The 23,843-nt window shown below is 45.0% G+C and overlaps 1 protein-coding gene across 4 annotated transcripts in view; it reads right to left on the bottom strand.

Annotated features, from left to right (window-relative positions):
* Window positions 1-268: 268 nt before the first annotated feature.
* Window positions 269-23,843, bottom strand: part of ca8 (carbonic anhydrase VIII) — a 46,882-nt gene continuing 23,307 nt past the window's right edge. For 2 of the 4 annotated variants that reach the window (XM_030403559.1, XM_030403560.1), the window contains exons 4-9: window positions 23,700-23,795; window positions 20,812-20,874; window positions 20,678-20,726; window positions 6,303-6,415; window positions 3,320-3,433; window positions 269-1,202 (exon numbers count right to left, since the gene is read on the bottom strand). In XM_030403559.1, the coding sequence (XP_030259419.1) occupies window positions 1,131-1,202; window positions 3,320-3,433; window positions 6,303-6,415; window positions 20,678-20,726; window positions 20,812-20,874; window positions 23,700-23,795 (507 nt within the window). In that variant the 3' untranslated portion in view covers window positions 269-1,130. The other 2 variants (XR_003982196.1, XM_030403561.1) reach the window with 2 other exon arrangements.

Below are 23,843 nucleotides of genomic sequence, written 5' to 3'. Positions count from 1 at the left end.
CGCGTTAAAGTCCCGGCCCTATATATACATATATATATATATATATATATATATATATATATATATATATATATATATATGTATATATACATATATTTAATCAAATCTTCAAATCTTTACAGCCCGGATTTATCCAAATGAAGTTGGTTCTGTTAAAAATATTTCCCTTAATGGTGATATTCTTTTCAAAGTCACATAATTCAAAATTATGGAGGCCTGGAGGTGAAACTGAAGGTATTTTAGTAAATGTAGGTACTCTGTCACAACCTTCACATTATGATACTATATGCACCTGCATTTATTGGTAATTGTTTGACCTGATTGGCAGAAGTCACTGCTGCAATGTTATTACATACATTCATTTTAACCAAACTACTGTTACTTTGACAGCTCATCCATCATCGTGGATAATAGCGCATCGTGGATCATCAAAATATATAATAATTACATGTATCTAATACCGTTACACAACAATAATAATACACTTTATTAATTTCTGCTGAACACGTCAGTGGAGTGATTATTAAGAGATGGTCTTGATCCATGATAGGCCTGTAACTGCTTTTGTTTTCCACTTGCACAAATGGTGTTTGGGCCAATTACACCAAGCTCGAGAAAAAAACACAACTGTGTCACCTCCTGGGTCTGTAGAGAACAAATGTTATGTTGGAAGAACAGTTTGTAATGTGTGTACATTCATTCTATACATGACCAGCCTCAGGTGTTTGCACATAATGTGTGTGTGTGTGTGTGTGTGTGTGTGTGTGTGTGTGTGCAGATACATCTGTGGTTCATGTTAGCTTTGACAGGCTGGTTGTAAAGACTCCTATCATCTGATCAGGACACAATCTCTCTCTCTCACACACGCTCGCACACAGGCACACACACACACACGCGCACAGGCAGACACATTAGTACAGTGATATTGGAGATATACCTATAGTATGCATACAGGCACAGGGAAGCTGTAACACTTATATACACGTATACAGTAAGAATGACATGGGCAGAGAGAGGTTGTGCAGAACAGGACACCCCTTCACACACACACATAAACACGTACACACAGGAGCACACAGTGAGGGTGTGAGATCAGTAGTTTCTTTGTCCACCTTCAGCCTGCAGCTGATCTACAACCACACCAACTTCCCCTTTCTCCTTCCATCTCCATTCCAGTTTTCACACCTCTTCTTTCTCCTCCCCTGTGAAGACAGAGAAATATGAATCAGATTCAAAGAAAAGAGTAACCAGATGTTCACTATCACTGAATAATACTTGTGAGGGAAACATTGAGAGAAGAGAGAAAGCTTTCAATGCTCCTCTGATAAAACAGTAGATTTAGAGCTTGTCCAGCTCCATTAGACTACTACAGGGGAAAGTGTTTCTCTGGAGAAGTGAGAGTTAAGTCGATAATATTTCCATCTGCAGGTTATAACCATATATAACCTGCCATGGTGGCCACAACAATGACCACCAGTCATTGACAGAGAAATGTCCCATTATGTCCCAAAAATACCATATGAATGATGAATCAGTTACACACATATGAACTGGGACCAGCTCCATCAGAGGATGTCCAATGTTTGTACAGAAAAACATACTTTTTGCTTCTGTGGATGGATAAAATGTTTATCTGTCAGTTGATCACACATGCTACAAAAATCCACCTTTTTCCAGCCTCCATTATACAAATTATGTGTGTGGCTTACAGCATGTCATGTCACTTAACCGGGTTTGATGTTTTGGTAACAGGACATTAATCCTGATTGTTATCATTCACTCATGAACATGTAGGTTAGTGACTTCACTGAGTTAAAACTACTAACACTGTCATTATATCCCACCCAGCCCCCTTAGCTTATGCATCTAAAACCTTGAAGGCCACTGTATCATTACAAGTCTTTGTTTCTTATGCTAGTTCTGGAAAGCACCAGAAGTACAGTACCACCCATAATCATCTCCCGAGTAACCTCCAAAGTGACCTCCCCAGGAAAGTCATGGACAGGATGAATTGCAAGTTAGACCATCATCATCATCACCATCATCAGGTCAGGTTTGTGAAGAAAAGAGAAAAGGTGAGAATGTTCTAGCAGCACTTGAATTTTACACTATGTCATCTTTACACTTTTGTTTGTGACCTTCATTCATCAGCCTCTCCTGTCTACCTCATGTCTCAGGTGGGTTTGTGCTGCTGGGAACAGATTGGTCTCCGTTTAGACAACGAACAATCGCCCTATGTTTCTTCCCTCCTTTTTCTCTGCGCTCCCTCTGTCTCCTCCTCTTTCATCCCTCTGACATTCTCAGTACAGCTTTATCTGCCTCCTCACTTTGTTTTCCCTCTTTCACAAGCCTCAATGGAACCCTGCTCTGTAAAAAGTAAATGGTCTATTTTGGTTGGTTTTAAGACAGACAGCTTAACAACTGCATTTGTCATTGTGTGATCAAGTCTCTTGAAATACTAAGACTGCATGGCCTGATACAAATACTGCCTCCTGTGATCCCATGCTACTTTGCTATGTCATGTTGGACTGAGAGGAAATGACATACTGTGCATTTAAACATCCCTGGAGTGATACAGGCGTAAAGTATGAGATATATGTCTGGTGCTACACTATGGTCAAAATAGACCATTACTGCATGTTTGAGGCTGTGCTCCTCCTAATCCTGACATTGTGTTGTGAGCCAAGGCCAACAGATGCTGATGTGAAAGCATCACACCGTGGGAAGAATAATTTATTATGAAGATAAGTCACAGCAAAACATCTTAACATCATCTTTATATGCTTACATGTAGAAATAAACACAAAAATATAATAATCCCCCAAATTCAGAGCCTCTGTGTCCTCATTTGTTCAAAGTGGACCTTCAGTGGAAAAGTCTCCTCTGTCTTTTTTTATCGTCCTCATCAACTCTGAGCTCCACATGTATATAGGCTAGTCTCAGATTAGTAACTGAACTGGGTTAGTTCTTCCAGGGCTTGATCCATTACACTGTAGTTTCAGAGGAGCCAAATACCTGAGGGACAGCATGCCTACTTCCATTAACAGTCAGTCCCTTGTGAGGAAATGTGCTGAACTAACTAAAGATACAGAGAACAAATTCAACTAATCATGGTCCGCTTTTCATCATTTATGCATCGATTTTTCTTATGAGATTTTTCTTCACATATATGGAGCTACCCCAGCTACATATGGTGTACTGTATGTGGGTGGTGGAGAGCCTATTGTGACACTGTTACCTTCTATACATGTATCTGAAGGTCCTGTAATTTGTCTGAGTTGGCAGTGTTAGGTGAGGGTCACTGGAAGGCGGCACGAACCGTCCGGTCACTGAGCGGCTGGGTGGGACGGAAGTTGTCCCCCAACAACCCATCATTCCCTTCTAGAAGCTCCGCCCCTTTGACATGGGAGCGCAGCCGCCGAAACTCCTCAATCTGCATGGACAGAAGACAACTTTTAACAATATGGTCAAACTTTAAGTGCTCCTTTTATCTGCCTTCTCATGTTGATACTTTGTTTTGGATGATTCTAGAAAATGTGTTCAAAGCACACACCTGCAGGCACTAACCACCGCGTTTCTGAGGGTGGTTATACTCGTGACGTCACAACTTTATGGAGGTCCTGATGGCTCAGTTTCTGCTATGTAGGTAGGTAGGTAGGTAGGTAGGAACAGCATGTAGGTAGATAGAACTAACTGCTTTTTCCCTTTGGCCTTCTACAGACACACAGAATGCTTCAAGCATGCCATATGACTTCAAATATTTGCTCTAAGCTCAGGTTTTGTATTTGCTGTTAGACACGGTCAGTGCTGAGTAAAAACAACCAGACTGGGGAGGGATTAGAAGACTGGGGCCCATGTGGAGTCCCTAACCTAAGAGAAAGATCCTGTAATAATAAAATGACAGTGTGGGAATGACATGAAATCATGTGAAGACAGCTGACGGGTTTCCTTGCTGTGGACACTCAGTGACTACAACAGTGTTGTAAGAGTGTTCTTACCTATTAATTCTGGTCATTTCAGTTCCCTACAAGCACAACATTAGCCTGAAGAAAGCATGGCAGATGGCTGCACAAATAGATTCTGTTTCCATTTAGACATCTGCTCACCTGAAAGAAACGACATCTTACAGACACTGTTGTCTCTTGCTTACAACAAAAGGTTAAGGTCAGAACTGTGACAGAGATGATCCAAAATCTGACTTCCTGTTTATAAGAAATGTTGCAGCTGCAGATGCTTTCACTGTGACACACATACACTGCAGAGCGGCTGCTACCGTCATCCAAAACAAACATGACAGCAGTTCCTGTGCTGTCCTGCTATTGGTTTACAAAAGGCGGATTTATTATCCAATGTCAAAGTGCAAAATGTGTAGGCATAGCAGCTGTTCAATGATACACACACCCTTCTGCATGAACATATGCACCGTGCACACACACACTATTGCACTGGCTGTCACTGACTGCTATAACATCTTGGTCCATAATGATCAATAATAGCCTGACTTTACAGGTGTGTATTCTAGATGAGCAGGACCTGCTGTTTCATCAGCGGCGGGACTGTGGCTGACATGCACACAACAACAGGCTCCCACAGTACTTACTGATAAATCAAATATGGTAATATATGCAGCACATAGTTTCAACTGTTTGTTATGTTCGATTGTACTTATGGTGTTGTATTACTTCTTCTGTGACTCGCTTTTACAAACATCAGCCTCTTCTAATTATTTCTGAAAATATTCATGACATGAAGCACAGCTCTGAGTTTCTTGACTCCTCTACTTCCGAGGAGTTTAAACTGTTTAAACATGTGAGGCAATGATACTGCCTCAGGTGAATCCAGAGACATGTGCTTCCAGTGTTCTAAACTCAACAGTAAAGTATTGTAATTATTGTTTGAGTCGCTGGTTTGGTTTATTCATGAATTTGGTCAGCAGTTCCAGCAGATGTATTGACAAACACCTGCTGGAGGCAATTAAGTAGTTAATTGCTGAGCATACGAACATGAAACACATACATGTAGATTCAACAAGACGAGAGGAGAGGAGGCGAGGAAAGGAATCAAGGTGATGTACAACTGAGAAATGAGAAGAGAGGACTAAATCCAACATAATCCCAGCAACATAATGCTTCCTGTAAGCCCCCAGGTTATGAGGAGGTAGGTGGAGGGCACTGGGGATCATAGTTATCTCTGGTTTGTCTGACAGGGATGGGGGGGGTTATGGTGTCAGACTTCCTATGAAAAATCCTGCTCTGATCCATTGTTTCCTCACCTGGAAGTCATTACTGGGTCAGAAGAACATTTTTCCAACCTTTCTGTGATTTTTTGTTTCGTTCTTGTTAATTACTGTATAGGTTTACCTAAAATAGTCTTAATTAGACAATTCTTTTATTCAATTCTTTATCTAATCTCCCTGTGCATTAAACAGAAAACGTTATGGGTATATGTACTTAAGTCCAATAAATGGGTGACATTTTGGAGCATGGAATCCAGTGCTGAAAATAAATCCATGACATTAAAAAGCTAACTTCTCTTCACCTTTGTTGTCTCAAAGGTCACTTCTTTTGTTTATAAAAATAGCCAGACAGGGAGGATGTCTCAGTGAGAAGGGAGCTATAACAGTCTATAGACTAGTGCCATCATACTATTGTGATGTGAATGGGCTGTGGGAAACAATCAGTGACGTAATGAGCATTACCGAATACAGGTGTGTGTGATTGCGGGCAGAAGGAGGATTGGAAGGAGACAAAAGACTGCGCAGACAGGGCATTGGGAGAGCATCTTACTGCTGCGGCTCAGCACTCTTTTGGGAGGGAGGGTGTCGTTCACAGCCATTTAGGACTGCCGGCAATGAAGACAGGTAGAGCAGGGGGTTAGTTGTTCCTGTGCTAGGAGGGGAGGTTTGCTATTGCTGTGTATATATATATATATATATATATATATATATATATATATATAGTGGGTGGAAATGTAGATAGCTAGCTAACATTAGCTGTGCTAATTTCTCCTGGTAACATTAATAAACGTATCTTGTAGCGAGTTGTCTCTTTGAGCTTTTTAAATGTTTGTGCTTTCAAAATGTTCACATTATGTGGAGCAACGTTGACATAACATCTTGTCAGCTATTTGGTTCTGAACAAGTAGTATACAGTTTATCAAAGCCACATATTCAAAACTATGCATTAAGAGACACTGAAAAGTCAACAAGGCTGAGGAGAACTGCAAAGGTCAGCCAAAAACACCCACACATCTGGAAACACTCTGACGTGTTGAAATGGCGGTAGGCTTTGTTTCTATTTTACCTGTAACTGTGAGATTGTGAGGGGGTAGCGGTAGAGGATCCAGGTCACATTCTCACTACAAGGTGGTGTGGTCAGAGATCCCTCATACACCCAGTAGTCTCTCAGTAAAGGATCTAAGGGGAAAATTGAACAGTTCATGTTTCAAAGCAAACCGTGTCAGGGCAAGCAGCTTCTATTCTCTGACATAAAATAAAATATACACTTTGTTGAAATTGCAAGAGTCCCCTTTATATATTCACAGGGACACGTAGGCCCTCCACTCAGTAAGAAATATAGGGCAGCTCAATAGACACAAATGATTAAAGCTCCAGAAATGCATATTTTTGTAATATTATCATAGTGTTGACTATGCTGCTGTTTTTATTAATGCTTGTTGTTTATTGATTGTTTTGTACTTAATGTAAAGCGACCTTGAGTGCCTTGAAATGCGCCATCAAATAAAATGTATTATAATTATTAGGGATGTCCCGATCAGGTTTTTTTTACCCCGATCCCAATCCGAGTCCTTTAATATTTAGTATCTGCCGATACCGAGTCCCGATCCGATACTTAGCCGGAACTAATATTTTCCTGGATAATACAGCTGCATTTAGAAACAAAGTACCTGCATCCAAGCTGTTCTTTAGTAGGTTTTTCTATACTTTCATATGGCTCTTCCCTATTCTGCATATGCTATTGCAACTAGTGTTGCACGGTAAACCGATACTAGAAAGGTACCGCGGTACCCAGCCGGCCTGAGGGGAGGGGCAAGTAGAGCGTGGTTTGCATATCATTTGAGAAGGTAATGGCAGCAGCCTGCGGGAAGGTGGGGCTGGACCGTCCAGCCACAATACACCATTTTAGGGCCCGTTTGCCGGCCGTCTCTGGGCAACACAGAGTCCAACTACCTCGCAGACTTTTCTTCAAGCTCTCTCCTGATGTGCTCGGCGCCCCGGTACTACTACCATACTCCATACGCATATAGAGACCGAAGCTAGGGAGCTCCGGGACAGAACCAGATACACAGAGACTTGGACACATCTGCTTTTTCAACAAGCCAAGGACGGTTTTTCAGCTGACAGACATGCGGACTTGTTCAAAGAGTTCAGAGAGCTGCAGGTTAGCGATAGATGACATAAACATCCCCCGTATGGAAGTCAGGCGAAGGTTTTTGTTGTGACATGACAAGCGAACAATTTTCACCATCACAGTTGCACGAGGCAGTCAGGGGTAAAGCTAACTGTTTAACAGTCCGATGTGGTTCCACACATCTCTGTATGCAAACACAACATTCACACTGGTAACATGAACTTTACCATAACATGCGCTGGTGTTCACAAGTATGCTGATCAACAACACCACTTATAATTTATCTATTTTAAGTCAATCAGTACTAGCAATATATAGCATGTACATTTTTGTCAATAATTTATAACAAATATTGTAATTTATATTATTAGAAAATGAAATGGTCCGATTAGAGCACAGGCCTCCACCAGGTCTGGGTCATTTGTGTTGTACTTTAGTGCACTAATGTAGTTTGCAGGCTAATTTCCCCTTTGTGGGACGAATAAAGTATTATCTTATTTTATGAATTGCGAGACTTACAGTTAATGTCATTCATGTTCATTATCTTTATGCTGAATAAAATTGTAGTTAATGTGCTGTTAATTTTTAAGACACTTGTCTTCTTGGATACAGGTACAGATCATTTTAAGTTCCGCATTCTGTCATCTAAAATTTATGCCATTACTTTTGATGATGTTTTAGTTTTCCGCCGTGGTATCGTTTCAGTATCGGTAACAAGATATTTTAGGCAGGTATCGTACCGAAGTCATAATTTTGGTATCGTGACAACACTGATTGCAACATTGGCCTACCACCTTCCTTGTGTTAGCAGGTGAGTGTGTGACGCTGCACTGTGACAGCAGACCCTCGTGAGCAGCCAGCTGAAGTGTGTGAGACACAGCTCACGCTTGGTTCCTCCATATCATCTATTGCTTTTTACAAATTCCTTACGTTGTCACGTAAAATGACGTGGACACGTTGCTCGTCTATTTCACACGCGTTCAGCATCTCCTCGACTGTCTGTTTTACATGCTCTGCTGTATGAGACTCACCAAACTAGTGCACATACTGGCACGTTGTAACTCAAAAGTGGAGTCAATATAATGTATTGCCAGGTGACGAAGAAAACCCTGATCCTCTACCACAGACATGAGCTGGTTATCCAGAGCGATTAATTTAATTACACTCTCTGTAATATTTGTGGCTATGTCACCGTCTCGAGGATATTTCTCGTTTCTTTTGAGAGTATCCGCGAGTGTTTTTTGCTTTGGTGTCTTTGCCTGTATTTCTTGAGTGAACTCGTTGTATTCTTTGAGTGTTTGTTTTATAAGCTGTATCAAATGAGTAGTATTAAATGCAGCTCCGCGAAACGGTCGTATAGCAGATGTTACATGTCACCGTTGGACTGCTTTCACTTTCTAATTTAAAGTCCGTGTAAAGCAGAAATAAATTTGTGTTATGAGTTTGTCACACCACAGAAACATGTGTCAATCAGTGCGTTTACATGACACTCAAGAAAACCGAATTACTGCGTTAGTCTGACTATGAACGGATCTTTAAGATGCATGTATACACCTTAGTCTGACTAAAATCGGACCGGATCGGATTTCTCATAGTCGAATTACACCACGTTGATTATTCGATTGATAGTCGCATTACTCCTGCATGTATACGTTTCCAGCGGATCGGATCGGATTTTGCGTTCTGCGCAGGCGCGAGATTTTTCCCCGGGGCCGTGAGCCGGAAGTAGACGGACGGCGATGGCGGTGGCGGCGGCGGCTTTCCTCCGAAATCACCGCAAGAAAGAGTGCCAGAGTGCACCTAGTTTGTGTAATTATCATGTACACCATATACGAAGTGTACAAAGATGTAGCTTCGTCTTGCTCTTCGAACGCCATCTTTCTTGAATGCCGAGGCAGCTGGTGACGTAAAGAGGTCAGCCGGAGGTGGCCCCGTTAACACTAGTTGAAATGGGCACAGCGCCACCTAGCGTACCGGGGTATGACATGCTTTCGGCCAGTATACTCGGATAATTGCAGTTGTCCGACTGAGCAGCATAGTCGAACTATGGCTGTAATCTGACTAAGCTGTGCATGTAAACGCACTGACTGACCACTGAGCCAAATTTGAAAGATTAAAAATTGCCAAGTATATAAAATTAGGTCTCAAAATCATGGAAAAACAAGCACTTCTCTCTGCTGTGAAACGCTGGGGGCATGTCAGTTAGAGGCGCTGGAACCACGCCCACGCAGGGAGGGGAGCCTCCTCTGTGTACTGTACAAGGACGTAACCTACAGTAACAATGGAAGCTAGCAGCATCATCGGAGGACCCAGCCAGACCTGTTTGAACCATCAGAGCCAGAAACTGACTCTGAGTCAGACACTGATAGTGCTCAGCCTCGTTCCTCACAGTCCATGTTTTACATTACACACAAACGTAAAACCCCAGTCTACATATAATTCCTTGTCATAGCTATATTGGTGCACATAAAATATTACCTGTGCATTACCATTGTGCTGTCAGATGGACTCCGCTCAGGGAATGAGGCCAAATCATGTCATGATTAAATGCAATAACATTTGCTAACATTATGTGGGCATGACAGGATGCACGATGTAAAATCACTTTCAGGATTTGCACCTTCAGCAAAATGCATTTAATTGCCCAAATGTACATTATTTATAACATACATAATGTCATGGATCAGGCTGCCCCGATTTATTCGGGGACGTATGTTGTGTGCACCTTGTTCTTTTTCCCGTGTTTTTTATTTGCAGTGTGGAGAGCGGCGGGAGGCGGAGCTGACCCACTTAGACGAGCACAGCGAGGCACACCTGGTTTCCATCTCCACCTAATCACCTGCTCCATAAGAAGCCAACTCTGACTCAGCTCCTGTGCCAGATAATTCCGTCTCATCGCTCGGTGCCTCGCTGCCTTGCCTTCCACGAGCCCGCCTCCAGCCTCCAGCCGCCAGCCCACGCGGACACCTTTTGTTCAGACCTGACTCCAGCCGCCAGCCACCGCGGACTCCCTTTGTTACGCCTGACGCCTGCTGCCTGCCGTTTTTCAGCTGCGGACACTTTCTGTTAAACATTTTGACTTTTGTTAATAAACGCCTGTGTTCATTCTCTCAGTCTGCCGCTTTTGGGTCCACCTCCTTCACGACACCGCAACAGAATTATCTGGCCAAGAAATGGACCCAGCGGAGACCGAGCGCATGAGACAAGCCCTCGCAAACCAAGGCACCCTGGTGGGACAACACGACACCACGCTGAGACAGGTACTGGAACATATCCGGGATCTCGCCACCAACGTCAACCAGCTCAGCGGCCGGATGGATTCGCTCGCGGACCAGCTTACCCCCCCAGCTCCCGCCACGGAGTCACCACCGGCAGCCCCGCCAGCAGAGGATCCACCCGGCGCTTCCACACCCCCACCACGAGAGCCTTACATCCCCATCCCAGCCAGATACTCAGGTGACTTAGGGACATGTGCTCAGTTTTTACACCAGTGCTCTTTGGTTTTTAATCAGCAACCTAGTACGTATTCCACGTCTCAATCTAAGGTCGCGTTTGTGATGAGTCTGCTGTCCGGGCAAGCTGCGGCCTGGGCTTTAGCAGTCTCAAATCAGCGACCTGATTTGAGCGCAGATTATAAGCGCTTTTCTGACGAGATGAAGAGGGTTTTTGACCATCCCATTAAAGGGAGAGAGGCGGAGGGCCAGCTACTGAACTTAAGACAGGGAGGGCAGTCAGTCGCCCAGTATGCTGTTACCTTCCAGATCTTGGCAGTGGAGAGCGGTTGGGACGAGTCCGCTCTCCAAGCCGTATTTCTAAAAGGGTTGTCAGGTGATATAAAGGACGAGTTAGCAGTGAGGGACGAGACCTCTTCTTTGAGGGAGCTGATGGAATTAGCCACTCGTCTAGATAACAGAATGAGAGAGAGGCGCAGGGAAAGAACAGACAGGCAGAGGTTCCGCCCCTTCTCCCACTCGCCTGTCTACACCACCACAGCGGCCTCTTCGTCATGACCGCCCTCTCCTCGCCTCGCCCTACCGGAGGCCTCCCATGGGAAGCCTGCGCCGGCATCTCAGGAGGAGCCCATGCAGCTGGGGCGAGCCCGACTTGCCCCTGCGGAGAGACAGCGGCGCCTTCGCAACCAGCTCTGCATCTACTGTGCCCAGGAGGGACATTTCCTCGCCCAATGCCCGGAGGTGCCAAAAGACCAGGCTCGTCAGTGAAAAGGGGGGCACTGGTGAGCCGAACCTCCTCCTCTTCCGCCCGGGTCCAAGTTAAAGGTATGTTACACCAGTCACAACAGACAATTCCGGTCCAAGCCTTAGTAGACAGTGGGGCAGACGACAACTTCATCGACTCTAGCCTGGTCGAGCGACACGGCCTCCTGGTGACCGAACTAGAGGGTCCAAAAGAGGTTTTAGCCCTAGATAGCCGACAATTGGACGTCGTCGCCCACAAGACTGAACCTCTTAAGCTGACCCTGTCGGGCAACCACCAAGAATATATTGAACTGTACGTTATTACATCCCCTTTGACCCCCATAGTTCTCGGGTTACCCTGGCTGAAAAAGCATAACCCCCACATAGACTGGACGACGGCTACCATTCGGAGCTGGAGTAACCTCTGCCACGCGCACTGCCTTCACTCTGCCACCCCTGAGAGAAGCCCCAGAGCTCCAGAACGGTCAGAAGAAATCAACCTGACTAACGTCCCCAGTGAGTATCTTGACTTGCGTGAAGTGTTTAGTAAAGACCGGGCCCTTTCACTTCCGCCGACCGACCCTACGACTGCGCTATAGACCTACTCCCAGGCTCCCCTCTCCCGACCAAAATACTCTACAACCTCTGCAAACCAGAAAAAGGAGCTATGGAGACCTACATCAACAACTCCCTAGCGGCAGGCCTCATCCGCCCATCCTCATCCCCAGTCGGAGCCGCTTTCTTCTTCGTGGAGAAAAAGGATAACACCTTACGCCCCTGCATCGACTATACAGGTTTGAACGACATAACGGTTAAAAACAAATACCCGCTCCCTCTCACTGACTCCGCCTTTGGCCCCCTTCACAGGGCCAAAATCTTCTCGAAGCTAGACTTAAGAAATGCCTACAACCTCATCCGAATTAGAGAGGGAGACGAGTGGAAGACGGCGTTCAACACTCATTTGGGCCATTTTGAGTACTTGGTGATGCCTTTTGCTTTAACTAACGCGCCTGCTGTTTTTCAGGCTCTGGTAAACGATGTGCTAAGAGATTTACTGAACAGAGTGGTTTTCGTGTACCTGGATGACATTTTAATTTTTTCTCGTACCTATGAAGAACACGTAAACCATGTAAGAGAAGTATTAAGAAGGCTAATGGAAACAAACTGTTTGTTAAAGCTGAAAAATGTGAGTTTTATGTCACAACTAGTCCATTTTCTAGGATACATAGTGGAGAAGGGGCAGCTCAGACCAGACCCAACCAAGGTGGAGGCGGTGGTGAATTGGCCCACTCCGACCACCCGAAAACAGCTGCAGAGGTTCCTGGGCTTTGCCAACTATTACAGGAGGTTCATCAGGAACTATAGCCGCATAGCCGCCCCTCTCACTCAGCTAACTTCACTAAAACAAACCTACGAATGGTCACCTGCTGCTCAAACTTCTTTCAATGACTTAAAAAATATGCTTACTAATGCACCTGTATTGATCCACCCAGATCCGGACCTTCAGTTTGTGGTGGAGGTGGATGCCTCTGATTCTGGGGTGGGGGCCATCCTCTCCCAGCGCTCGCCTGCGGACCAAAAGCTGCATCCGTGTGCATTCTTCTCTCGCCGCCTCACCCCCGCAGAGAGGAATTACGACGTGGGGAACCGAGAGTTGCTGGCGGTGGTCCTGGCTCTGCAGGAGTGGCGGCACTGGTTGGAGGGAGCGGTCCACCCGTTCATCGTGTGGTCCGACCATAAGAAACTGTCCTACCTTTGCTCAGCATGCAGGCTGAACTCCCGTCAGGCTCGGTGGGCACTCTTCCTGGGTCGGTTTAACTTCACGCTCACCTACAGACCGGGCCCAAGAAACCTGAAGCCTGACGCCCTCTCACGCCAGTTCGCCCCTGCAGATGAGAAGCCAGAGACGGAGACCATCCTCCCGCCATCTTGCGTGGTGGGAGCAGTAAGGTGGGAGGTGGAGCGAGTGGTGGAGGAGGCCCTCCAAGTTCACCCAGCCCCAGACGGATGCCCTCCCGAGCGACTGTTCGTTCCGCCTCCCGCCAGGGCTCCGGTGTTGCAGTGGGGACACTCGTCGAAGCTGGCCTGTCACCCGGGTATTCACCGGACCCTCTCCCTCATCCAACAGCGCTTCTGGTGGCCGTCGATGGCAACAGACACCAGGAAGTTCATCGCGGCCTGCTCTGTCTGCGCCCAAAATAAACCCTCTCACCGCCCTCCCGCTGGTCTCCTACAGCCCCTACCCATCCCTCCCCGCCCCTGGTCCCACATTGCGGTCGACTTCGTCACTGGACTCCCCCCATCGGAGGGCAACAATACCATCCTCACAGTCGTAGACCGTTTTTCTAAGGCTGTCCATTTCATCCCCCTTCCCAAGCTCCCAACAGCCCTGGAGACAGCAGACCTGCTGGTACAGCATGTCTTCCGCTTGCACGGCATCCCTCAGGACATTGTGTCAGATCGGGGCCCCCAGTTCACCTCCTGAGTCTGGGCGGCCTTCTGCCAGGCTTTGGGGGCCTCGGTCAGTCTCACTTCGGGTTACCACCCACAATCCAATGGCCAGACGGAGCGAGCCAACCAAGGTCTGGAGTCCTCCCTCCGCTGTGTGGCTTCTCGTCTCCCGGCTTCCTGGTCGACGCACCTGCCCTGGGTGGAATACGCTCACAACTCCCTGATCAGCTCTGCCACCGGACTGTCCCCGTTCATGGTCACGCACGGGTTCCAACCCCCCTTGTTCCCCAGCCAGGAGACAGAGACAGCCGTTCCATCTGTCCGAGCCCAGTTCCAACGAGCCCGCCGAGTCTGGCGGGAAGCCCGAGCCACCCTGGAAAGAACAGCCACCAGGAACCGACGGATAGCAGATCGTCATCGCACACCAGCCCCGGAATATAAGGTGGGTCAACGAGTCTGGTTGTCTTCACGGGACCTTCCTCTCCAGACAGACTCCTGGAAGATGGCCCCCAGATATATCGGCCCATACAGCATCGACCGCATCATCAATCCCAGTGCCGTCCGCCTGAAGCTCCCCGCAGCACTCAAGGTACACCCAGTTTTTCACGTATCACTTTGAAACCTGTGTTTGACAGCCCCCTGCACCCCCAACCTGACCCCCCCCCCCCCCCCCCCCCCCCCCCCCCCCCCGTCTCATCGACGGCCACCCAGCCTGCACGGTGAAATGCATTCTGGATGTCTGCAGGCGGGGCCGGAGTTATCAGTACCTCGTTGACTGGGAGGGGTACGGTCCCGAGGAGCGCTCTTGGGTTTCCAAGTCGCTGCTACTAGACCCCCAGTTGTTATCTGACTTTTATGAGAAGTTCCCTGACAAGCCGGGCAGGACGCCAGGTGGCGTCCGTTAGGGGGGAGGTACTGTCATGGATCAGGCTGCCCCGATTTATTCGGGGACGTATGTTGTGTGCACCTTGTTCTTTTTCCCGTGTTTTTTATTTGCAGTGTGGAGAGCGGCGGGAGGCGGAGCTGACCCACTTAGACGAGCGCAGCGAGGCACACCTGGTTCCCATCTCCACCTAATCACCTGCTCCATAAGAAGCCAACTCTGACTCAGCTCCTGTGCCAGATAATTCCGTCTCATCGCTCGGTGTCTCGCTGCCTTGCCTTCCACGAGCCCGCCTCCAGCCGCCAGCCCACGCGGACACCTTTTGTTCAGACCTGACTCCAGCCGCCAGCCACCGCGGACTCTCTTTGTTACGCCTGACGCCTGCCGCCTGCCGCCTGCCCTTTGCAGCTGCAGACACTTTCTGTTAAACATTTTGACTTTTGTAAATAAACGCCTGTGTTCATTCTCTCAGTCTGCCGCTTTTGGGTCCACCTCCTTCACGACACCGCAACACATAAGCACACACTTGCACTTAGAGCTTAGATCTGGCCCAAAAAAATCAAGCCCGACCCGACCCGAGCCCGTGCAGTGATGCCGGCAACGCGTTACTCTAATCTGACCACTTTTTTCAGTGAGGAGTAATCTAACGCGGTAATATTTCCAAACCACTAATCAGATTAAGGTTACTTATTCAAATCACTGTGCGTTACTATTATTTTTGTCATTTACCTCAGTAAAAATATATATTTTTGCTTTCTTCTTGCATCTCGGCGAGTGACGTCACGTGCGCGAGAAGTCACGTTTTCAGCACGAGGACACTCACTCACATGTAAAACCACGCAGTGGCACAAACAACATGGAGGGAGGAGAGCGATGCGCCTTTTGTAGCTGGAAATATTTTTCATATTCATATAATATTCAAAATATTATTTTGAGTTAATAAAAAAACACACACACACACACACAAATGCTTGATCATGGGCCGGCGCGACCCGGCCCGAGGATATTGACGGGAAATATCGGCCCGACCCGGCCTGCGGTCCCGGTCGGGTCGGGCTCGGTCAGAGAATCTAAACTCTACTTACACTCTCTGGCGGGCACATATTGCCGGATGAGAGACCTGTTGCCGGCGGGACGGTCGCAGGCGGGCACATAATGCAAGTGGCGGAGATGAGAGCGTGTGCTGTCGGCGGGACGGGAGGATGTAAGCCGGGGACGGAGAGGGTCGGTTCGGCCCCACTGACCAACGGACTCTTCAGATATCCAGACTTTACCTGGTGACAGTTGCTGTAACTATCGGGGGTAAAGTGACACTGCAGAGTAGTGATGGGAACGGCAGTTCTTTTTACTGTACTGAATCTCAAGAATTTGAGTGGTATACATGTACTAAAATTATTACACGGTGAAAGTGTCCTCTGTGCACAGTAAAATCAATTAACATGATGCTACACGGATGTTAGCTATACGGATGTTAGCAACACAGCGCTAGTTTTAGCAGTACGGTTACTGAACGTGAATCAACTCCTCTGCCCTGAGTGATTGACTGACACATCGCCACTTTCGGCACAGTACGTGAACGAGAATCACATCCTCAGCAACGCGAATCATGAGTGATTCTCAGCAGGTAACGTAATTCACGTCCTGGCGTCCCTCGTTCGCGAACGACCTGTTGAGGACGTGAATCACGTTCGCGCTGTCACTTGAATCAGCGTGAACGTGAATCACGTTCGCGAACGTGAGTGACGGGGCGAACGTGAGTGACGGGGCGAACATGACTGATGGCGCAAACGTGAGTGACGGGGCGAACATGATTCGGTTCTGAGAGTCTGACTGCAGAGGACGTGAATTACTTTACCTGCTGAGTAATCACGTTCGCGAACGTGAGTGACTTTTACTGTGCAGTAAAATCACTTAACATGATGCTACACGGATGTTAGCAACACAGCGCTAATTTTTAGCAGTACAGTTACTGGACGTGAATCAACTCCTCTGCCCTGAGTGAGTGGGTGAGTGACACAGTGCCACTTTCAGCACAGCAGGTGAACAAGAATCACGTCCTCAGCGACAGTTCTCTGTATGCAGTAGGTTCGCGAATCATGAACGAATCACAGCGCAAACATGAATTACGTCCTCACAGTTCTCTGTGTGAGTCGCGGCAGATCCACTCCCCGCCGGCATGCTCGCGGCTGAGCTCAACTGAACTGAGAAAGGAACGAATCAGTTCTTGAAGTGATTGCTTTCACTTCGTTCACTTAAAAGATTCGTTTGTTTGAACGACACGTTCGCGAATGACACAACACTACTGCAGAGATGGGTGATGGTGGTGATTTGGAACTCTCCACAGTAGCTACTCTTGACAAAATCGATCCACCGTTTCCTTACATTGTCGTCTGTAGGAAACTTACATAAGCTAACAGCGCCGTTACCCTGCACACTGTGGCATCCAGGAAAGATGCATGAGCGATGTAGAGGAGACATGACTGTTTAGCTGACTGGTTGACTGGTTAGCTAGCTGCAAACAAGACTCTAGAGCAAGCTGAAAAACCACCGAAGCTAATGCGCTGAATGTATTTATAGCACTTCCGCAGCAGGGCTGGGTTTATAACGCGGCCATGATTTCTGACCCTCCCATTAAATCCTGAACACAGAAATTTTGAAACACAGTTTGTGAGCCTAGCTCCAAAATTTAATTCTAAATGGTTGAATGGCTTTTTACATGTTTTAAGGAAATACATTTATGACCTTTTTAATGTGTTTAGATGAAAATGGCTGAATTTGCTTTACACGGACTTTAAGTTATTTCCACACTGCAGACATTTTATCCACAGATTTGCCAGAGTAACGCTACGCACGCATCTTATAATAATCGGGCTTGGGTCCACGTTCAAAATTGCCGATTCCGATCAGCGGAAAAATGCCCAGATAGCCCCGATCCCGATACTACAGATCGGATCGGGACATCCCTAATTATTATTATTAGTGCTTGTCAGGTGGTTCATATACCTTTTTTCATGATAAAAATAAATGTAGCCAGGTGAACTGCAGGCTGTCAATGGGTTTTATAGACAAACTTGAGGCATTATTACTGTAAAAGCTTCCTTTACTCATTAACCTTTGCTGAGCAGGGATGATGAGGGAGGATTTTGTATTGTTGTCAGTTTATGTGGCTATAAGTGTGTCATCAGTGGTGATCTATTACACTTGTGCATGAAAATCCAATTATATGTTGTTGCATGCTAAGTGATTCATTGAAATGTGTGCATTGTGTATTTGCCTCTTTTAGAGGGGAGATATGCTGTTAAGGTCCAGGTTTGTGTGTGTCTTTGCACACTGGAGTAAAGTGAGTTTATGATTTTCTGTTTAACTTTATTTTGGACTCATGTGAAAATATTTGCACTGTATAGTTTGAATTATTTTGTAGGTGAATGCACAGTACATTTCCACTGAATTAATGCACTTTGTTGAAGTTACTGAGGTAATTGAATCATTTTGTGGATCAAGAAATATATTTATTTGGACTGTATTTGTGTTTTCTTTGTTTAGAAAGGAGTCTCAGACTACTGTTGTCTATATGTCTACTTTGTCTATAGTATTTAGTTCTTTGTCTATTAAGTCCATTTTGTTTACGGTTGTGTAGTTGGTCAGTCTAATCCATTAGACAGTAAGCTTCACAGTCCATTTTAAAGGTGCATATTTGTTAACGAGTGGATAACCTGCTCAGTTGATACCAGAGTAGCACAGTGAATAGTTGGAGTATCTATTAAATACACGGTCCTGTGAGGCTAACACTTTCATTGTCTACAATTCTCATTTACAGCATTAACATTGTTCTTGTGTTAAGTTCAGTGAGCGTATAAAGAGTGTGTCCAGTCCCGTCTTTTTATGTCCCAGCCACATAAATAAGAACGGAGAGATCTGATTTTGCAAAAATGAACTCCTCATATTGTGTAACTAAGAGATGTCTTAACTTCCCACCAAACAAACTAACTACACATATTTGGATTTGAGATGATTAGGGTTAGTCAAGTGGCTACTGAGCTGAATTCAGGTTGTCTGTAAACACAGTTAGTTTGCAGATGTCTGCATTCTTTATATTTATGTTTTCAGCATGCTACATTTTTTGGACTCTTTCTCTCCAATGGTTTTGCACACAAGTGACAGTCTGTCATCATGCATAATTTTTGAATGCTGGAGAAACAAAGATTTTACAAGAATTCATAACTCATTCTGAGCACAAAGCCACTGATTATTTTCTTTTATACCATGGTCTGGGGGAATACTCGATTCTGATTGGCTGCAGGGTGTCCATTAACCCCTGATATATGGACACCTACTAAGTAGTTCCAGTCAAATTGAGTGGTCACCGCTGTAAATCAATGCGCTAGCTGGCGTATCAAATCTGAATATTATATTTCCAGCACTGAGTGCAGTCCGTCAGTCCTTCAGTGTCTTATCCTCTGCACACCACAGGGTGGCGACTGTAACACACAAGCTGCAGAAAGTTCACTTACCCTCTAAATTTACTGATTCGCGAATAATCTCACGTCCCGTTTGCTGTTCAGCTCTCTACTTCAGGCTGCGGCCACAGTAACGTTTCACACGGCTGGTCATTTGTTCGTGAAAATCTTGCTATTGATTTGGGGACAATGACATGACTGGATAGTTAGCTAATCGTATTAGCTAGCATACTGTCAAATTATATTTACTGTCTGTCAAACGTATGCAATGTTATTGACTTTGAATCTTGCTAGCATAACGTTAGCTTTCTGGCTCATGGCTGAGCGGACTAGAATATCTCCCGTTGCCAAGTCGTATCTATGATCCGTCCTATTTGCTGGAGGAGTGAAAAACGTCTCCGTTGCATAAGAACCTTACGGGAGAGTAATGATTGTTCCAGGTATTAGTCAAACCCTCAGGCGTTACCAGGGAAACTAAGTTATGGCTTGTGAAAAACTTTATATTTTGATTGTAAAACGCATGAAAATGTAAATTAATGGTCCAAATTTCTTTTCTTTGGCAAGTGACCATGGTATAAGCGGGATAATGCCCTTCGAGGTGTCCATAAACAGAAGTTAATGGCCTCCGCGTCGTCCATTAACTTCTGTTTATGGACACCTCGTCGGGCATTATCCCTTACTTAAATAAGTGCAGTAGCCAAATTTACAGCAAACCGAACTGCGCAATGTCCAAGAGGAAATCAGAGGAGACATTAGAAACCACTTTAGCAAGTAACTCATTAAGTCACTAATTATCACTATGTACTGTAAAATTTGGCAAAAGATACTAAGATCTTAAGATTTTTCGCAAACCTCTGGCTATCCGAGCCAAGTGGCTAATCAGTCCATTTAATGTATTAGATTATAGTATTGTATATTGTACATATCAGTTTCAGAATTTCACACAGGGACCAGTAGCAGACAGTTTCGACTGCAGGTGCTTATAAACTACAAACTCTCATTTGTAAATTAACATTTCTCTGTCTAAGATATTTTTCAGAACAGTTTTAACAAATTATATTTCTAAAGAGAGTGAAGAGTGATGTTGACAAAATCAGCCACTTTAAAATGTGGTGGGGACATGTCCAGCATCCTCAGTGTAAACAACACCTATGATAGTATGCTGGCATTAAGAATGACTGGACTGATGAGAGGACTGGTGTAAACCAAAAGACTCACACCTTGAGTCAACTGTGGTGGTAAAAACTAAAACTCAATCTACAGTAATGTTTCACTTCATATACTCATTATGACTGTGAGAGCAGATAGGTTTGTGCTCACCAGGCAGCAGAGTGTTTGGGTTGAAGCAAGGGATGATCTTGTTCTTCCCCTGATGGAAATGTAGCAGCAACAACAATAATTATTATATAAATTTTTTCATTTTCTTCTCATGTTTTTTTTAATCTTGCTCTCACCTTGTACTGCAGGTCCAGCAGAACTTCCGTGATGGCCTTTAGACCCAGATGCTCCTTCCCGATCTGATGAACACACAATACATTACAGGTTTCCGTGGGAGGTCAGTTGGCGGCTAAAGGACTTATCAATGTATTTTTTACAGGCAATCAGTGCTTATCTTAAAGGCGTCAACAATAATCTAAGTTTATACAAAGCATATCCTCACAGGAAGTCCCAACCAAAGGAGACTTCAGAAACAGGATGTGTGAGGATGACTGTTAAAACTGTGGACAAAGTGGGTCGGGCAATCGGGGTGAGACCAAAAGTACTGAAAATGTCTACTCAAGTAAAACTACAGTTCTATTACTGAAGTACTACTCAATCAGGTATTAAATATTATTAGTATTCTTCTAAACCATACTCAGAGTATTAGTTACTTTTTACCACTGAATTCTAATGCCTGATCAGTACCAGGCATCAACTCAAAGGAGTTTGTGTCAATCTAAATCTTCCATCTCAATTTCTCCCAGCTCCTCCTGTTCTGCTCAGTGGTTAGCTCACCTCTCCAGACCTGGGCCTGCTTCGAAGAGTTTGTTTCTTTGTTTCTTTGCCTTTGTCCATATCAGCCTGTGTCAGTGTTTTCAGTGGCTCATTTGTGATCAGATAGCCCTTTTTTAGCAGCAAAAAATGATATCATATAAGCTATTACAATTAGTCAAAGTGGGGATTTGGTCTTCCCCCTTTGAAAATAGAATCAAATCAGAATTCTCTCCATACTGAAACAGTGTCAGTCAGTGTCATGGGCTCAAACTCAACCAAACACTGGTTACTGTAGATTTAAACCTTGCACTAGGCTTGCTGTGGTAGTCGGTTACATTTGTGTTACACTGTGGTCGGGCTTACGCCAATTACATTACTTGGCCACTGCCTCCACCATCATTTGGCTTTTTAATAAATCATATGGCTCACAAACGGACCCCGAGACTGGATGTGTCTACTCTGTACAGCAGTAGGGCCAGCAGCATGGAGAGTGCAGACGGACAGGACGATGGCGGAGGATTTGTTGTCCAGGAGAAAAGCAAACATGTCTGTTTGGCAATATGTCGGTTTTGAACTCGTAACAAGTATCCTGATATTGGTTAAAGAATGAAAAAGAGTTGTTGTCTGTTGATGCATTTTTGACGAATGTCAGCAGTGCTAACTGAATTTCCTACGACTAGTCTATAAGTCTATAATCTACTAGAATTTTGCAGGTCGGATGTGTTCAATGTCTCAGTGTTTCCCACAGTAATATATATAATGTACTGTGTCGGACATGGGTGCGGATCAGGTCGGACGCCAGGAGAGCGCGGGTCTGGCAAAAAAAAAAAAAAAAGAAAAATCTACAAAAATCTGCCTGCATTTTAAAATGATAAGCATTTATATTTCATATGAACTCACTCATGCATGCTTGCGCCCTCCCAGAACTCCCCACGCTGGCTTAATTTCATTTAAAAAAATTGCATCAGTCTAATTTTCCTTAAGGTGGGGGGTCAGGCGTTGGTATCAATTTATAGCAGGTCGGCTCAGGTGCGGAATGTAATTTGTGCTACTGTCGGAAAACGGGTCAGATGCGGTTTTAAGTATGGCGGGTTGGGATTTGCAAAATAAGACCCATGCAGGACCATTTTAATCATCTAGCTACTTATCAAGCTAAATATCCAACATGCAAGGACTGCGGTGGAAGATGACGCTTAAATATTTCCTTTCTCTAACACTGGATTTATTTAGGCCTATGTCAACGGTTTTACATGAAACTGATTTTTTGTGAATATACAATAACAAACTAGATGCTTCTGATACCCTTCAACTCACTGTAACAGTCAGTCATAGGCGACATTTTTGTCATTTTGTAACTAATTCATGGCTGCTTCGGAGCGACACACAGACCCACCACCTGTCACCGTGTGTGTGTGTGCGCGCGCAAGTGGAGGAGCCTCCGAGGGCGTGAAGCAGCTTCATATTATTTTTTTCACTAATACAGCCCTGAATTAACAGTCCTAAAGTCACTAAAAGTAACGCAAACAAAAGAAACTGACTGAAACGTTGGTATGCGCTGGAAAGGCGGAAATATTTTTTCACATATATATATGGCAGCCGCCACAGTCTTGTCAATGTATGGGAAACACTGTGTCTAACATCAGGTTGCAGCCCTGATAGAGGCGGTGGCCCGGGGACCACGGTTTGCAGTACCCCTGAGGCGAACAATGATGGTTGGACCAGCTACTGAAGTTTAACTTGAGTAGAAACCATGTAGATTTAAGACTGGGTGCATTTGCAACAATCTGCTCTTTGCTTGGGTGAGACTGGGATTTCAAGATGGCTCTGGTATATTGAATCAGAGATGATGTCACCCATCAGATGACTCCGCAGAGTTAAACATCATTTAACATGGCTTCAGGGCTTCAATAAGAATGCTCAAACAACCGTACATTAGTACATACTTTGACTGTGTATTGACAACTGATACCTGTTATAGTGTTGACAGGACAGTAGAAACAATGTAGATGTTAAATGTTAAGGTACTTCAAAACAGAAGAACTGAGTGAAGCAAATTCAGAAACTCATTTGATTTGTTACAGGTATATGTATTTCTTCTGTAGTAGTAGTAATAATGATAATAATAATAATAATAATAATAATAATAATAATAATAATAATAATACAATTATAGTGTCAGACTGATGGGAGGGGGCAGGGGATAATTTAATTAAAAACAAATAAAACTAATTATCTTTGTCCTAAAAACAGTTCAATGGTTTATTTGGTCAAATGTATGTATTAAACTAATTTCGATCTCTGTTCAGTAGTTTTATTTTGAGGGTCTGGCCACTATGGCAGCCTTCTTGTTCTTGATGTGGATTTTTACCTGCACAAATAGAGCAATGACGAGGACCCCATTCTTCTTCCCAAGAGCATCTTCCAAAGTGTTAAACAGAGTGCTGTTCCAGTGAATCAGATGGAGCTACAGGCAAACAGACAGAAGACAGAACACAACCTTTATTTAAAGGGC

The sequence above is a fragment of the Sparus aurata genome, chromosome 21, assembly GCF_900880675.1.
Source record: "Sparus aurata chromosome 21, fSpaAur1.1, whole genome shotgun sequence".
NCBI classification, from domain to species: Eukaryota; Metazoa; Chordata; class Actinopteri; order Spariformes; family Sparidae; genus Sparus; species Sparus aurata.
The sequence above is the reverse complement of the archived record's forward strand: the minus strand, read 5'-3'. Positions and strand labels throughout refer to the sequence as shown.